At 30.7% G+C, this 18,849-nt stretch overlaps 1 protein-coding gene and 1 long non-coding RNA gene across 2 annotated transcripts; one reads left to right on the plus strand and one right to left on the minus strand.

Moving 5' to 3' along the window:
* The first annotated feature begins 10,864 nt into the window (after positions 1-10,864).
* Positions 10,865-11,524, plus strand: LOC18590228 (uncharacterized). The gene has a single exon (XM_007015636.3). It carries the CDS (start codon positions 10,865-10,867, stop codon positions 11,522-11,524), a length of 660 nt encoding a protein of 219 aa, XP_007015698.3.
* A 4,420-nt stretch (positions 11,525-15,944) lies between these two features.
* LOC18590229 (uncharacterized) lies at positions 15,945-16,654 on the minus strand. The gene is made up of 2 exons (XR_001929471.2): positions 16,369-16,654; positions 15,945-16,202 (listed from the first exon to the last, which is right to left on the minus strand). It is a non-coding gene; the product is annotated as an uncharacterized LOC18590229 (long non-coding RNA).
* Positions 16,655-18,849: the final 2,195 nt, after the last annotated feature.

An 18,849-nucleotide genomic window follows, 5' to 3' on the forward strand; every position in this document is an offset into this window, starting at 1 on the left:
ATAGAGTATGCAATAAAACATGTGACAAAATACGTGATGGATTACATGACCGAACACGTGACACAACATGTGTAACGTGATAGAAAAAATGGCAAGTAGATGACATGACAAATGACATGGGAACTAAGATGTTGTGGTAGAAGACGTCAATATATGGATAATTGACAGAAGACATCAAAACATGGGCAACTAGTGCATGACGATGTCAATACTTGGGCAACTGATGCATGAGACTATATAATTTTAACAATGGGTATTTTGTCATTTATCACGTATTTCTTGATTATTCTTAAAATTATTCTTGCCAACCAATTATTAGAATAAATTATAATAGTAATTCTTATCTTATTCCATTTCTATGAATCAAACTATTTAATAGTTGTTCTTTTCGTATTTAAATTTTGTTCCCCTTTATTCTGTTTCACGAACCAAATATACCTTCAGATTACGTTTGGTATATTGTTAGGAATGTGATTGCTAGGAATGTGATTCCTGAGTATATGATTGCTGAGAATGTGATTATTAGGAATATAACTTTATAGCGTTTGGTATAATAAGGAAAAATAATGATTGTAAGAAATGTGATTGCTGAGAGAATTACATTGTAGTGTTTGGTTTGTAAGCATTTTACTAAAAATGTAATGTAAATTAACAAAATTAACTTTTTATATAAAAAAACATATAAGTTGAATAAATTTATAATTTTTAATATAAAATCTTACTTTTCAATTTTAAACAATTAAAATAATAAATAATAACATTAAAAAATAACATAATATTTTTATATTAATTATTTAAATATTAAAATATATAAAATTACTAAATATTTATTTTCACCTTAAACTTATAAATATTAAAAATAAAAAACATTATCCAAAGACAAATCTATGATAGATAGAAAATTCTATCGATAAATTATATTATCTATCTATATATTATACTATTTATCGATAGATAAATAATAGCTGTCAAAAGTTTGAACGTAATCTATCGATAGATATTCAATTTTAAGCGTTCCTTACGTTTGCACCAAACATCTTTCCCTCTCGAATCCTCTTAATTCCTTAGTAAATTTTCTTGATTCTAAACAATTTAAATGTTTCTCTTTGAATTTTTGACATCAAAAGCATACATTTTTTCAAAACACTTCCAAATTTCTTAAAAATTTGAATTAAGGTTTCAAAAAATCCAAAGTCCCAATCCCTCCAATTTTCAGATTTTGTGGTGAAATTTGACTCAAATGTGTTGGTGACGGGCTACCCTTCATGCGGACAGTAAGAAGAAGGAGAAGGCTGCAAGGTGAGAAAAAGGAGAAAAAGACAAGAAGGAAGAAGGAGATGAAGACAGGAAGGAAGAAAGTGAAGAAGGCAAGAAGGAGAAGAGAAGGTCAATTTCGAAAAAAAAATATGTAACTTTCCCAGGGAAAGTTACTTTCCTTCCATGAGAAAAGGGAATGACATTCCCTTCTCTCGTTGTAATGTGATTACAATTGTAAGCACATTACATCCTTCTAAACCCAACCAAACGCTACTAAGTGATTGCAGCCATTTAAATTACAGAGAATGTCTTCCCCTTAGACCATACCAAACACCCCCTAAGAGTTTGAATATTTTACAGTTTCTAGCAGTTCAACGGTTCGACATTTGTCCACAAAAAAGATAGAGAAATGTCCAACACAATGAAAAAAACAAAAATACATCAAATTTAAATAAATATAATTTGATGGATGTAAATTTGACATAATTAAAATAATATTTGACTTTCACACAGATCACAAATAAACAGAAATACATATCATAAAAAAATAATAATAACTTTGCAATCATCATATATTGATGATTTAAACTATCATTCTTTTCCCGAAGTTTTCAAATCCCCATAATCATTCTAAGTAAAATAAAATTAAGAAAAATATTGCACAGATAACGAGACATAAAAATCGTAATAATAATTGTAATTTTACATCAATTACAAATGAAAATCAAAGAAAATAAATAAATCAAAGAAAAGTTAAAATAGCAAAATAAAAAATAATGTTAATAAACATGAAAAAACAAAAAAGAAATCATGTTTTTAATGGCACAAACAAAAGAAAAGAATGCATTATCATTACTGGTTAAACTGAAAGTTAAAAGCACATATTATAATATATTATGGAAAAATTAATTTATAAGCATTATTTAAAAAATTTAGCACATTAATTCTTAATTATTTACAACATGACATTAAATTTAATTTTTAATATAAATTAAAGAGCTTAAATAATTTTTTTCATAAATTTATTTGACCCAATATTAATTACAATTAATTCAATACCATTTAGAAATTTAACATTAATCATTGAAGCGTTTAGCGGCTTTCCCAATATAGCGAAAAAGAATATTCAAAAAGGAATGCTCATGGCAGTTTATTGTTCTTGTTATGGTTATTTTTGAACCTCAGATTAAATCCAAATTAAAGAAAACAACATACCGCCAAAAGAAAAACACTGGAATAAGATTCAAAATAAATAAACATATTTCTTCAAACAAATATTTAAATTGCATTAAGTTTTTTTGTATAATTTTACTTTAATATAATTTTTTAATCATCAATAAGAGTATGAACAATTCGGTAAGTACATTTCAAGTAGAAATGGAAATTCGTCCCAATTCCAAACAGTGTTGCCCGTCCAACTAGTTGCTTGAATTGATTTCTGACTGCATAGTCAAGTAAACGAACCAAAAAAAAAAAAAATACTAGACATTTTAGAAGTGAAGTAAAAACACAGGTAGAACATTAAAAACAAAAACTAGATATCAGTTAAAAAAAATCATTACCCTATTTGGTTCTATTTGTAACGTTTGTTACACCAAACCCATTTGAGAATGGTAATTGAACTAAAAAGCATAAGAAATACTAGACGAAAACAAAATTGAAAAAGAAGCATGAACATATACTGCACCTAAAAACTTAAAAGCAAAACTAAGAGGGAAAAAAAAAACTCAAAAAGCAAACCCAAGATGAACAAAAGGCAATGAAAAATGGGAAACATAAAAGCATGAACATATACTACAACTTAAAATCAAAAAGTGAAACGAAGAGGGAAAAAAAACAAGGAAAAATGGGAAACAAATTTTTCAAAAAATCATACATGATTGGAGAATGGAAAATCAACCAAAAAAAAAAAAAACCAAAACCCCCCAAAAAATAACAACTAAAAAAATTTGATGACTAAAAACCAAAATAAAGAAAACCAAAAAAAGAAGAAAAAAAAAACCAACAACTCATGGGAGGCTGAGTCTTACAGCGAGCTTCATTCATTGTTGAGTCACATTGTTCTTGTTCCAAGGAAAATGGATAAACTTATATGGAAGTATGACATTAGAGGTAATTTCTCGATCAAAACTTTTTGCTCTTTACTTGATGCTGATCTTAATAGTCAAACTTCATGGCTCCCTTTTATTTGGAAATTATCTGTCCCCCCTAAGGTTCAAAGCTTCCAATGGCTCGCTTCTCTTGACTCTGTTGGATAGTTTGTAATATTAGAGAGTCTCACATTAGAAGGTAATTATTCAAGATATGATTATTTAGATTAAATATAACTCTTTGAATAAACATAAGTGTTTTCAACAAACACAACTATTAGAAATTGGTCACTAGGCACGTTTGTTGAAACACAATAGACACATACGTTGACACAACTTTTTAGTGTTTATAAAAGGAATGTACTTCCAAGACAGACTTCAACCTTAAAAAGCATTTTGCAATAGGCTTGCAGTATTCTGAAGATTCTTTGTCTGCAAATCCCCATATCAAGCAACAACTCTTTAAAGAAAGTGTGTTACAACATGCCTCAAGCCTTTTTTTCCTCTTTTCTTATACTGTTTTTTCTAACAATTATAAAGAGTTGTTGATGCAAAAGATGTGTGGAAACAGAAAAATGAAAAACAAGAGGAGAAGGATAAAAAATCCTATAGTTAACCATCTTAAGTTGATGAAGGTTCAAGTGATGAAAGACAAAAGGCATGGGCATGTGGCATTTTTATTATACATTAAGGTATAATGATGTCAATATGTAAATACCATGAAGGTTCATGTGATAGGTGGGCATGTGGTATTTTCATTATACATGAAGATATAAAAGTACCAATATGTAAATTTAACATCTTGGTATATGGTGTATTCCTATTTATCATTAAAGTCATAATGGTGCACCATCGATATTCAATATTTTGGACATGGCATTCCTATTATGCAATAAAAATACAATGGTGCTTGTGTGAACATATACCTTGATATGTTAATTTGACATTCCGATTGAACATTAAGGTATAATGGTATCAATTGAGAAAGATGGATATGTATATAAGCTTGTAAAGTCATTGTATGGATTAGAACAAACACTTAAACGATGACATTAAAGTTTGACGAGGTTGTTCTAGCTAATGGCTACAAGATCAATTAATTTGACAAATGTGTTTATAATAAATTCTATGATGGAATCTGAATTTTAGCATTTGCAGCTACTAAAAAGGAAGCGAAATGGTTGAAAAATTTATTATTAGATATAAAGTTATGGCCACAATTGATGCTAGCCATTTGCATATATTGTGACAATGAGGTTATAATGTGTGTAGCCCATAATAAGATGTATAATGGAAAGTTTAGACATATAAGTTTACGACATGCCTACATAAGAGAATTAATCTTAAGTGACGTAGTAACAACAGTTTATGTTAAATCTTGCAAGAATTTGGCTGATCCACTTATTGAAGCTTTGCCAAGATAGATTGTAGCATCAACATCTAGTGGAATGGGGCTAAAAGCCTTGACTTAAATGTGTTAGTAATGAAAACCTAACTTTGAGTTAGCAAAACTAACAATAAAAGTTCAATAGCTAATAACAAGTTACTATGCTATTATTATGTATTGAATTTTTTATATTAAATAGGTTTATTTTAGAATATTCAAATAGTCTCATTCTAAAATATTCAGTATGACTATTACAAGGAAAGGATGAGCAAAAGGCTTTTAATGGAAATGTTAAATGCTTATAGTAACAAGAACATAATGACAAATTCTACCTATATGAATATGGAGGGTTAAAAGGGTTTACTTTGCAAATATTCATGAAACCAAGATTAGCATAAAGGTCATATAAGTACTAAAACAATTGGCAGAATCTTAAAGCGATTTAGATAATACTATGTGTGTGATATTTTCGGTTATGACATAACAAGTTGTGGTTCAATCCTTATGATACCAATAACTTCGTCTTAACTTTAAAATCTTTACACTTCTAGAAAGTTCAAATCTTTGAGATACTTTCTATTATGCATAATATTATTAATATTAAAAACTAGTGAGAGATCGTTGGATAATTTGTAATATGTGAGAGTCTCACATTGGAAGGTAATTATTCAAAATGTGATTGTTCAGATTAAACATAACTCTTTGAATAAACAAAAGTGCTTTCAACAAACACAACTATAAGAAATTGGTCAGTAGACACGTTTGTTGAAACGCAACAGACACATCTGTAGAAACATTATAGGCACGTCTATTGACATAACTTTTTAGTATCTATAAAAAGAACATACTTCCAAAACATACTTAAAACCTTAAAAAAGCATTCTGCAATAAACTTGTTGTATCTTGGAGAGTCATTGCTTGTAAATTCCTATAGTAAGTAACAATTCTTTAAAGAAAGTATATTACAGCACGCCTCAAGCCTTTTTTTTCTCTTTTCTTATACTATTTTTTCTAACAAACTCGAACCCCTCCAAAGCCTTTAAACACAATGTTCTCAGCATGGTGATAACTTTTGATGCTTTTATTAGGTTGAGTTGTCGCCTTTTGTTTTATATTAATATTTCAATTTGTTTAAGATTTTTGCATTTTCTTACAGTACTAAGAACTAATGGGCGAATCTTTTGTTTAATGGTACTAAGTACCACTAGGCTTTGTACCTTGATTGTATATGTTAATCGTGGTCCCCATATATGGGCCGATCTTTACACTATAGTTTCAGTGATTTTAATACAAATTTCATTTGACTGAGCAAAAAAAAAAAAAATAGCAAAGCAAGAATGAAAAAGACAAAATGATACAAGGGTCCGTTTGGTAACAAAAAATAATTTGTTTGAGAAAATTTTTTTTATGTAAAATATTTTACAGGAAGATTTAATGTTTTTTGTTGTTTGGATAAATTGTCGAAATCATTTCTATTGTTTGGATCATTTTGTGGAAACTAATTTTCACTATTACTGATGGAGTTATTTGGGTGTTAAAATGATAAATAAGAGTTGATTACAAAACAATGGTGCTATTTGGCTTTCACATTAAAATTAAGAATGGAAACGAAAATTAAGAATATTAATAATGATATTTTCCAAAGCATTTAACCACATATTATAGTGAAAGTAAGTTCCAATTTTTAGAAAAATTTCCATCTCATCATTTTTTTACCATAACACTGTAAAAATATCAATATTCATCAATTGTATAAAACATCCAAAACCTATATTTATAAATATGTATTCATTAAATGACGATCATTGAAATATTTTTTGTTATAATATTTATTCAATTTATAAATAAAAATATTAATTCCATTGATTGATTTCATTAAAAAATATTTTTATAATTTTAATAGTATTGAATAATTTAAATATTAATATTTATCAAACTTATTATGCTAAGCTTAGTATAAGAGTAGTTTTTCTGTTCTCAGTAAAATGTCTTACATCTCTCAAGGGTGTAAGACATTTTATGTGATAAATGTGTATTTTTTTTGTTGATTCGTAAAATATTTTACATTTAAAATAAATTTTTTATATTTCAAATAAGTATAATTTCTGAATATGTTTTTTAAAAAATATTTTACGTCAAAACAAATGGACCAAAAAATGACAAATGAAAACAAATGGCAGAAATATAGTATAAAACGAGCGAGAACAAAACAAAAAAACAAAAACAAAAAAAGTTAAGAGAAAATGAGGAACCAACCAAAGTAACGAAGAGAAAGAAAAGACAAAACTTGAGGAAAACCATAACTAAAGAAAATAAAAAAACCTGCACTGAAAAAGATGGAGCAACTGAAAAAAAAAACCATGCAAAGAAAAGAAAAGAACTCTCTGAAACACGACTTCACACAAAAGGACCAAAACATCAAACCACCAAAACAAAAATCCTAAAATACTTTCTAAAAAAAGAACACATTCTGCATTAAAAGTTTAAAACACCAACAAAACTATATAAAAAAATCTGACATGGTGTCTCGTGGGCTTGCCCATTTATCAAATCGGTAATGTCAACCAGGAGGCAAACTGCGAGTCTCAGGTCCTCTCAAAAAGACCCAATACCCCCACATCACCCAATTGAAGGCCTCTGGGAAGTTTCCTCAAAAACAGTGCCAAACATTCTAATACACGCCACTTGTTAGACAATTGGTTAGTTCAAATGGTGTCCAACTGAAGCCTTTAAAGGAGACTTTTAATATAGGGTTATTGATCATAGATTAAATATTATTTAACACATATTTGTTTATTTAATATAATAATAATAATAATAATAATAATAATAATATTTTTCATTAAATTAAAAAGAAACAATTAATTAATAAATTAAAAAATTCTTTTGAGTTAATATCACCTGAATTATTATCAAAAAAGGAAAACCGGTTTTATTGCCTTTCCTATTGCTGCTTATTATCTTGTTCATTCGTACCGGGACCTACATTTTTGTCTGATTGAAATATTCCAAGGCGTCTCCACCCCCCACAGTTTCGTAGCAATATTCTCATCAACTTTATCTATAAGACTATATAGGCCAACAAAACTACACGCTTCTTTCCTCGCCTATTTAAGGAAATCCCCTCTCTCACTTATAATTTCCCTCTCATCCTCTTTCTCTTTTCTCTGCCAACTAGCTAGCTTTCAGTCATTGATCAAATCAGACAAACATAGTCATATAAGAATGTCGCAACCTGACAGCTCTTCAACAACCATTTCCTCCTTTAACATAACATCACAATCCCAACAGCCAAACCTCACTCCTCGCTCTCAAGCTTTGCACCCTAATAACAACTCGAGAAGCTCCCTCTTCGTGTGCCGTCTTCTCGTGGCAATAGTTTTGTTGTTTGTCACAATAAGCGTCGTCAACTTCATTGCATGGCGTATCCTTCATCCACTCCCTCCTGTTTTTTAAGTCAACTCATTTAACATTTCAATCGGTCCCCTAAACACAGCGCTAAACCATGGTTCTGACATTCTATTCACCAGTCCAAACCCGAACAAGAAGCTGAGCTTGCTTATGGACCATTTTGAAATCCTTTTGTTTCAAGGAAAAACGAGGGTTTCAAAAGAAATGAGGCCTGCAGGTGAATCTCTGTACCTAGAGAAGAATAACCAAATAAAATTTCCTATTCATGTAAGGGTGCTGCAGCTCAAAAGTTTCCTCCCGAATGAAAGGGAAGTGAATCTTAACGTCCAAGTGAATTTTAGAATAAGATTCTTGGTTTGGAATTGGTTGCCCAAGAGGAGACTCGTCGAGGTTTTTTGCAGAGATTTGAGTGTAAGATTTGTATCTCCAGGGGATCTTATTGGTGGAGGAGCGAAATGCTGATTTCATGTTGTCTAGATTAGTTAGTCCAATTAATATTACTTGACGTGGACTCTTAATATCTGTTCCTAGACATCTCTTCCTCGGCCTCAGAATTTTAATGAATAGCTTTCTCAGCTACTGATATGGTTTCTTAGACAACAACATTTACTAGGTTCCTTAGTTGCAGAATTGGTTTTTAATTTTGTTCGATGGTTTTGGTGATGGGAGAGATATTCGAAACTTTGCATCCTCTTGGTGAGAGATGTAGCTTATAACTATATGTTGGTAAGAGTTGTTTTGATATAAAAGTTTGACAACTTTATGATTTATCCTTGTTAATTTGTTTCCTTATTATTTTTTCCAATCTTTTGTCAACATCTTCTGTTTTTCCATTTCCGTTTTCTGCTAATGTTCTTCCCTATAATTGGCTTTCTAATGTTTGGAGTCATGTATATGCTGAGTAGTGACCATGCAAGGAAGCATATTTGAATATGACTACTTTTATACTTTTTACTAGATAATTATGATTAATTAACAGGTGGTATCAAAACATCAAATATATATCAAGAATTTATTTGAATAACCTGTTGCTTTTTAAAGGGAATAACTTTTTGTTGATGTTTGATGTAAGGATAATCTTCAGACTATCTATTGTCGGTACCACATCAAAAGTAGAGGAATATTCATGTAAAATTGTCACCACTGTAAAACAGGTGGATGCTCAGTTGTTGTCACGAAAAGCCACTGTTACTATATATATATAACCACCGGTTCGAATTTCCTTGCAAAACAAAGAGACAAAAATGAAGTTAGACAGCGGTTTTAGTATTTTTAGTATGTACCATTGAAAGGGCAATTATTTGGAATGTTTGACTCATGATGTGTTTCGCATGATGGCTCAAACGCAAGTCCTCGATGGTTAGAGTTTGAGATGCCTTTTTAAAAGTCTTAAATTCACATTTAGAGAAGGAGTAAAACGAGATTTATGATATGGAGAGACGTACAAGTGGTTTTATTTATTTTTGAGTAAAATATTTAAATCTCTTAAATTTTAATCGAAATTTTAAATGAGTTTATTAATTTTCGAAGTGAACATTTTGTCTCAAAAAATTATTTTTCACTGGACAAATAGGTCTAGCCGTTAATCAAGTGTTAGTGTTTTTATTAATTTGATGATGTAATAATATTAAAAATATAATTTTATCTTTAATTAATTTTAAAAATTATTATTATATAATTTAAAAAAAAAAATTCAAGGGAGCAAGGTGATCGGAAGTGTTTTTTTTTTGGTAGTGCAAACAAAATGAAGTTTCATATATTACCCAAAAAAGAAAAATTCGTTCATGGTTTTATATATAGCTTGTTCATTTCTTTTTTGATTACTCAAAATAAATTGACTAGAAAAAATAATTTATCAGGATAAATTTTGATATGTATATTATCACTGGAGTGAGACCAAAAAATAAAAATAAGGAGGAGCCTAAGCTAAGGTAAGTAGCGTGGTTAAGGGTTGATTAAGAGCCATTGTATGAGCGCCAATATATGTGCATGTTTTGGAAGGAATAGCTTGTTACCATACGCGGCCATATATGTACGTATGGCATTGGCGGCTGAATGAGAACTTAGCATGGTTTTCATGCGCTGTTTGTGCAGTCAAATTTGGTGATGCATCCGCTCAAGACATTTTTTAAGTCTTGTTGGCATCGTTTGCAAACTGTCGCTGACTTTCTATTATTTGGAACAAAAAGTTGCAGGTGCAACTTTACCCCCAAAACAACCTAAAATGTGATTTGAATGGATTGCTTGCAGTCATATTCTTTTTTGTGTCTTCAACAACATTGCTGTGATGCCACGTTTTCATCCACTCGCTGACACGTTTGCTAGCCTACGCTACGCGGCAAGTACCTCGGCACCCTGGAAGAAATTACATCACCTGCTCTCTCGGTTTCTATTTGCAGTACCTTCTTTACCTGTAGACTTTGTTTTTGTCATCTAGCTTAAAATATTTAAAGCACCTGGCTAATGGGGCCCCCTCTCGTTTCCAAGGAGGCAAAAGTAGTATTCACGCATCCTTGCATTCTATATATTCAGTCTCTCCCTCTCCAACTTCCCTTCCCATTCCCATTCCCATTCCCATTCCCATGCCCATTACATTATGTTTGTTTCCTTCCTCTTTCTCTTTTCTAGCTCAGGCAACAAGCTTAGGCAACTAAACTAACAATAGCCCACCCCTGAATTTATTAACCAAGTCAACTAACACAAAGATACTGCTATAACCATGTCTTCAACAGCCAATTCCTCCCTTACCCTTAGTATAACATCCCAAAACTCTCACGCTTTGCAGCCTAATAACAACATTTCAAGAAATTCCCTCTTGGTCCGCAGTCTGATCTTGTCAATATTGTCATTGTTTGCAATAATCAGCCTCCTTGACTTCGTCGTATGGCGTATCATTCACCCTCTCCCTCCTGTTTTTGAAGTCGACTCCTTTTGCATTTCAACTACTCCCCCAAAACACTCACCCCTCACAAGCACAGCTTATGACATCCAATTCGGCATTACAAACCCCAACAAGAAGCTGAGTGTGCTTATGGACAATTTCGAAATTCTCGTTTTTCATGGGAAAAACATGATTTCAAGAGAGCGGATGCGACCTGTGTACCTAAAGAAGATGACCAAAGAAAGTAACAATATCCCGAGGGACTTACCTCACTTGCATGGAAAGATGATTAAGTTCAAAAGCATTCAATGGAGCAAGCGGGGAGTGAACTTTGATGTCAAAGTGAAATTTCAAGTAAGATACATGGTTTGGAGTTGGTTGCCCAAGAGGGCAGACGTGGAGATTTCTTGCAGAGATTTGAGTGTAAAGTTTTTAACTGCAGAAGGGAAGGGAGATCTTATGGGTGGAAGAAGGGAATGCTCAGCTCATTTTCAATAGATAAGTGCTCGAAAAAGGAGAAAAAGTTGATTAGGACTCTTATTATCTGTTCTAGGACCAAAGCTATACATATATACCTCTTCTTTGGGCTCACGACAATCTTTATGAATACTTTAGTCAGCTATACATAGTTTATAGAGGAAATACCGATATAGGGTCTCAGTTTGAGAAATTGTTTTTTAGTTTTGGAGAGAGAGACAGCTTTTATTAACCAAGTTAAGTTATGTTATGTGTTTCAGCCATTTGCCAAAAGTTGTTTCGATATAAAAGTCGCATTATAATATATGTTTGTGGAGTCATGTATTGAATGACGCAATTTGAGAAAAATTAGGGAAAGTGGAAAGCAAAACAGCAAATATCATGATTGAATAGGATAAATTCGGGGTGTTTCTGCATGTTGTCATAGCATGGTAATCTTTTAGCTATATCTATTGGACCACATCAAAAGTTAATGCAAAATATGGGAACCACAAGGATAAAGGTGGTGCCTTTCTCATTTTCACCAGCCCTTTTATAATATAATATTGCACTTTGTTCAATTCTTAAGGATAAATTTAGCGAGGGTTTTGTGGTCTTTAAGGTTTGTTTGGTCCCGTTGAAACTTTTCTTAAAATTTAATGTTGTTTGAGTAAACTTGATTGGTCTCCGTTGTAAAGACAAGTTAAGATAATATTTAAAAAATTTAATGTAACTTTACTATGTAAATAAAAACAAATGAAGGTGAAAAATTATAATTCTACTTATACTTTTATGAATTATTAAAAATAAAGTGAGAAAGTGAGAATATAAAACAATTTCATTAAATAGTTGTTATTAAACATTAGCACTTTTATGCGAAAAATTTGACATAATATTAAAAAAATTTAAATTATTTAGAAAAATTCAAATAAATTCTTATTATTTCATTACATTTAATCAAACCTCATACTTTTATTTTAAGTCAAATAAATATGATTAAGAGTTGACTTAATCAAAATGACACTTATCATTTTATTATACGCGTTGGCATCATTTTATTATACGCGTTGGCACGCTAACATATCATAATAAATAATGATATGATATAATAATATGATTATGCGATATTTTCATCTTTCATGTCATTGTTACGTTAACATTACGTGACATAAAATGACATTGAAGATTTTGACTAAATTAATTATTAATCATAAGAACTTATTTAACTTGATTGAACACAATTGAAAAAATAAGATCTTATTAAAAATTTTTTTGAATAATTTAAAATTTTTTCAAATATTATGTCAAAAAATTTTATTTGTAATTTCATTTAAAAGCTCAAATTAGCTTTCCTCATAAGCTAAAAAAAAAAAAAAATTACAAGAGTTACTTTTTTTCATTTGGATTTATCCATTTTCTTTTGTATGATAAGGCTAATTACCGTGAGTGGATTCCCTCTCCATCTCTAGCTTCGATATCGATGTCTCTGAATCTCAGATGACTGCTAACTAGAACTTTACTTTCTTAGCAAGAAACTCCGATACGATTTTCTTCAGTTTATTGGACTATCGTGAAGTCCTTGTATCTGTTTTCTACCAAGATGAACTTGTCTCTTTGAGTGCATTGGATCGCTCCATCTGGGTCTTTACTGTTTAGTGCCAACCCTGTTGCATTGACAAAGAGAATTGGTAAAAAGGTGGTAGAGGCGATTGGGTAAGAGGAGTTGTGTCCTTCACTTTAAGATTGCAGACTACAGCTCCCGAGCTGGATGTTTTTTGCGAGGATGAAACGGTTGCTTTTGGAAATAATTCAAGCACCGTTTTCTATATATGTTGGGTGAATATACAGCCTGCTGAAGAGTTAGCTTGTATTTATATAGATTGCCTTTTATCCAATCGCAAAAATGCATTATATGGAGCTCCACAATGTTGGTATATACCCTTGAGCCAATTGGATTGGTCAATATATATATATATATATATATATTGTCATTTAATGCATATTTAATCGTATTATTATATGTGATAGAGGTTTTTCTTCATGTTAGTGCAATAACAAGGAGTTATTAAGTACTAATTGGATGAAGCTCATGGAACATAAAGGCCTTACAAGAGAATTGTAAAGTTATTACAATTATGAGATCACTATGCATCAAAGCCATGTTCTTAAAATTATTCCTAATCATTGTATTGTCAAGACAAGGCATTGACAATACTCAAAGACTAGTATATGTTAAGCCTCATTACTTGAAAAGTAAGCAATCGATCTCATAAATTGAAGTATATGAAACACTTGAGGATAACGTGTAGGTGCTTGTTAAAGAACAAGTTCACTGAACATGACCTGTTATGAGAACTCCATTTGGTATTTCATTCAAGTGTCTATGAAAAATGTTCTCATGTGATAGTCGTGCAACTAGTCCTTGGACTTGAGACACTAAGTCATCTTGTATGAAGAATGATATACTTTGATTTCACCCCTACGGGTTTGGAAGCAACCAGATGCCTAAACAAGGTGTTTTTGGGTATGCCATGAAACATGCGAAGGTGAATGAGTGGTTAAGAGAGGATTCATCACCCCAAATAATACGAGGGGATGTATCTCACTTGTTCTCAATTCTTGATTAATTTGTATAAAGTCTTTAGTCAAAGCATGATGAATTTGAGGAAAGTTAGTTTTCTAAATTCATAAGGTTAGTCATGAATTATGGGAACTAATATGAAATGTTATAAGTAGACACTGAGCCATGCTTAATGCCATATTCGGGATATTTGATGAAATGACCGTATTACATTGAGAGGCTTATCACTGAAGGGCTTTGTCAAATTCTTTAATTGATTCTCTAACATTTGAGTGGTTATGATATATTGCTAGATGCCGCTCATGATTTATAAATATAAATTAATTATCAAATTGATATTTGATTATGATTTATATTTATCGCCAACATGTTAGAAGCTTAATGGGTCACACACATTAAGTGACATGATTGAGATTTAATAAGGATAATTAATTAAGTTGGGCTTAATTGAAAGAGACCAAAATAAAGTGAGAAATTAATTAAGTTTTTAAAAACTTAATTAAATTAAAATACAACTGTTGTATTTAGGGTTATAAATTAGTTTGGCTATATAAATATATTATATTAGCAAACTAAAACTAGAAGCCTAAAAAAAAAAACACTTCTCAGCTGTTTCATGAAATAAGAAAAGAAAAATAGTTTTTTTTTGTTTGACAAAAATGAGATTCAGCAAGAATTTTTGGTCATTTTGTTTTAGAAACAATACTTACTAGCACAAGTAAAAATTTTACTTTTGAAAATGTCTTATTCAGTCACTATGTGGATTACTGTTAAAGGCCAAACACTTGGGTGAGTAAAGATTTGACAAATCTTAAAGGTGAAGAAGCAAAGATTTAGATTTAATTGACTCTTAATTACGATATACAGAGTAAGATATATAATTCTTAAACTTATGAGTATTCATTATTAATTTAAAAGTTACATAAAAATACAAATATTGATCTTGTAAGATTCGATTATTTCTCTGATTAAATATTATTTTATTTTTTCACTACTTTATTATTTTAATTATTAATTATTTTTTATATTTGAGTATGAGGTCGAATCTCAGCACATAAAACTTCATGATGAATTTTACACAATTTAAGACTTCCAAAATACCATCTTTTAACATAAAACTGGCAGACTATACAAAAAATATAAAAAATTAAATGACATGACACATGTCAATTAACAAAAAGTTACAGCGTGTCAACCAACGCGGCTACCAAATGTCAGCCTCAAGGGTCGTGGTTCCGACACTCCTCCTCAGGGCGTTTCAGCTTCCACTGTGACTGGTTGGATGTTGTGAATTATTTGATGATGGACATGATCAGTGTCCTGTTTTGACGTTTGAGCAAAATGGTTCAACTCTGTCTCTGGGGGTGCAAGTTTGATAGAGTAGTGCACTATGAACAGAATGGGGGTTATGATATGGCTATCTTGATAGGATAATTTTCTGTTGTCCCCTGTTATTAAGTGTTATTTTGACTGTCTTTATGTCTGTATGCTGTTGCTGCCCTTACTTGAGTAGTTCTGCGTAGGATTATTTGGCTTGTATAGGGCTGTTGTTGTGTCTTCTTAAAACCCCCAGCCCAACCACTTTAAGCTTTTTTTTTTTTTTCCTTTTTTATATAGAAAATAGAACCACCAATGACTTTAGCAGCTAAAGAACCGTTGTGTTTGTGACAACGGTTGATCTTATTAACTTTTAAATTTTTTTTTTTTTTGAAGAGCATGATCATTTTATTTCCATAAGGGAATCGAATTTCCCCTGGTACCTTACATTAAAAAAAAATCATCAGGCAGGGGTCAAAGAGAGAGATATGAAATGAAAGACCCTAAATATAACCAAAACAGAGGTGCCCCCAAAACTAATACTTCCTAACCCAAATGAGCACATAAAAAAGAAAGAGTAATTTATTCGAACTCTTTTACAAGCCCTTTTTATTTCCCAAACATCCATAAAACTGCATCAAACAAGTGCAAAAACATTCAGAATTACACAGCTACCCTGGACAACATGAAGAAGCAAACTTATTATTAACCATGTTCTCAGCTTTCTTAATTTGATTTCCTTTGCAATTTACCCCTTTTTTTTTGGTGGCTTCCGTGCCTTCGGACTTGGTTCCGGTTTTGGCTCTTCAGTGCTTTGTTTTTCTGCAAAATCCAAAGGAGCACTTTTCTTAAACACAAAACCAACGTAAATTTAAGCAACTCAAAGCTGACTTACAATAAAAGTAATAGGCAAATGAAATTCTTGAGATTTAATTGAAACTTTTATTATAGAAAACGATGGATAAACTAGTAATTAATTTGCCCTTACTCTGCGCAACTATTGCTCGAGCTGAGGAAGGACTGGTGAACATCAGAAGGGTGGAAAGCAAGAGAATGAAAACTATAAGAAATGCCTTCATTTTTGGGGAATATGCAGCTAGGTTCTGCATGCTCTTTTCTTGTGTAAAGCATCTTCCCCTCCACCTCCATTTTATAGCCCCGTTCTAGTCCCTTCAAAACTCAAAGTTCCAAGCATGATAATATTATAATTTGACTATCACCTTAATTTATTAGATGTCGAAAATTTCAACACGAAATCGAGGACTTCCTGTTAATATATTTGTTGCGTTTCTAAAACTTAATGATAAAGTTAGAAAATGATCATACAAGTAGGTACGTTTAAGATATGATTAATAATAGTAATCTGTTCTAATCAATTTGTGTACTTTAATAGGAAAGCATAAGAAGTGGTTTCTCCGATCTTTCTTTGATGCTCTCTTTCTATTTCTTAATGACAAATGCATACATAAATAAGGTTTATGTTTAATTTATTTATGTTTGAGTTGACTTTTTTGCTATCACACTATCCTACCTTAATTACATTTTCTTATAAATATAACTTTAACCAGTATTAATAGACACAATTAATATTTCTCTTTATTTCAAATCTAATTAGTTAATTTAGGCTACACAGCAAAAGGTGTAGAAATGACACAAGAAAAGAGCCACAAATTTTGAGGTACTCATCCTTGAACTCAATGATAAAATCTAATACATGTGTCTAATGTTCTATGTGAATCGCATTTAACAATGATCTATCAAAATTCAAACTTGTTTGTTTAGTTAAAAATGATTTTGGCACCTATTACAAAATTTGGTACAAAATTCCATCCGATCTGAATTCAATAATAAAATAAATAAAAATTTTAATTATTTTTGTATATTTAATTAATCAAAATTAAATTAAAAGATTTAAAAAATACATTTAATATTCAAATAATTTATAAATTAAAATAAATTATCTGTCAATTGTAAGTAAAACATACATTAAAAAATATAAAATTAACATAAATATTTAAAAATTATTATTTATAATCGAATTCGAATACCAAATATTTTAAAATTAATAATTGTAACTTATCCAAACCATTTATTAGGTATCCTAATTTTATTTAAATAAGTGAAATAATATCGGATATCCGTTTCGTATTTTTCCAATTCCTAAAGAGGTAACCCTTAGCCTCCCCTTAAAACTCCTATTTCCAGTGAAAAAGGAAGACCATTCATGCAGCATTGAGTTGAACTACTGATGGTTTATAATTGGAATTGTGGTGTAAAACTAACATGTTAGAGAATATTGATGTTCAGTCTTGTACAAGAGCATAAGACAGTTCTCCATCATTATTTAATTATTATAGGTTTGAGATAGAGATATGCAAACTCACAATTTACCAATTATCACAATTTAATTCCCAATACAGTTCACACACTATGGAAAGGCAGCTAGGCTGAAGATGAATAAGAGGAAGCAACTATCGGCCACAATCAGTTTTCTCGGTTTGGTCTGATCAACGCCGTCCTTTGCATTTACACTTTTTATGCTTTTTACACTTGGGACTTGGCGATGGCCTTGGCTCTGTTGGACTTGATCCTGGCTTTGGCCTTGGGTAGCTATTTTTCTCCGCACATTAATCAACGCCATTAATTTCTTAAACATAAGCAAAGCTAAGCTACTAAAAGCAACTCAAAATATTTAAGCTAATCAAATTCTTATCCTTGTAATTCTCAGGGTCTTAAAGACATTGGATGGTCTATTTCATTTTTGAGCTTTCTCAACAAGGATTTCAAGTAACATACCTTCTATAAAATTTGTCCATCTACATTGCTTTGAATTTTCTATTTTTATCATAATTATTTATATAAAATTACAAGAAAATACAATAAATAATCATACACAAAAAACAAATGTCTATATCAACTGTTAATAACAACTTAAATATTCATAACAATAGCTTCAAACTAGTAGAAAACAACATATATAATAAAAACCTTCACAACGAATCAATGCAAGGAAAAAAACAGAAAACTACATCTTCGTAATGTTATAGTAAATTCACAAACTACATTCTCCCATTCTTGTAATCAATCCACATAGCATATGTGTCATCCATTCTTTGGTTTCTTCTTTCTCTTCACAAGCTGTTTGAAGAACCTCATCCTTTTAGACTTTGTGTTATCTACTAATTCTTGATTAAGTGAGTTATTAGGATCAACTCCCATTATGTGGTTATGGATGATACAACAAGCTAAAACTATATCTACTTTTTTTATAAAAAAATTAAAAATTATATCTACTTGTGTGTCATAATTCCAAAATGGCTTAGAATCTAACACACAAAACGTTTTTTCAAAATTCCAAATACTCGTTCAACACTAGTTCGCAATGAAAATTGACGAAAATTAAAAAGTTCTTTCTCATTTTCAAGATGATGATCACTAAACTCTTTAAAATGATTTCGAACACCTCTAT

This window comes from Theobroma cacao, chromosome 9 (assembly GCF_053813885.1).
Source record: "Theobroma cacao isolate CCN51 chromosome 9, ASM5381388v1, whole genome shotgun sequence".
NCBI classification, from domain to species: domain Eukaryota; kingdom Viridiplantae; phylum Streptophyta; class Magnoliopsida; order Malvales; family Malvaceae; genus Theobroma; species Theobroma cacao.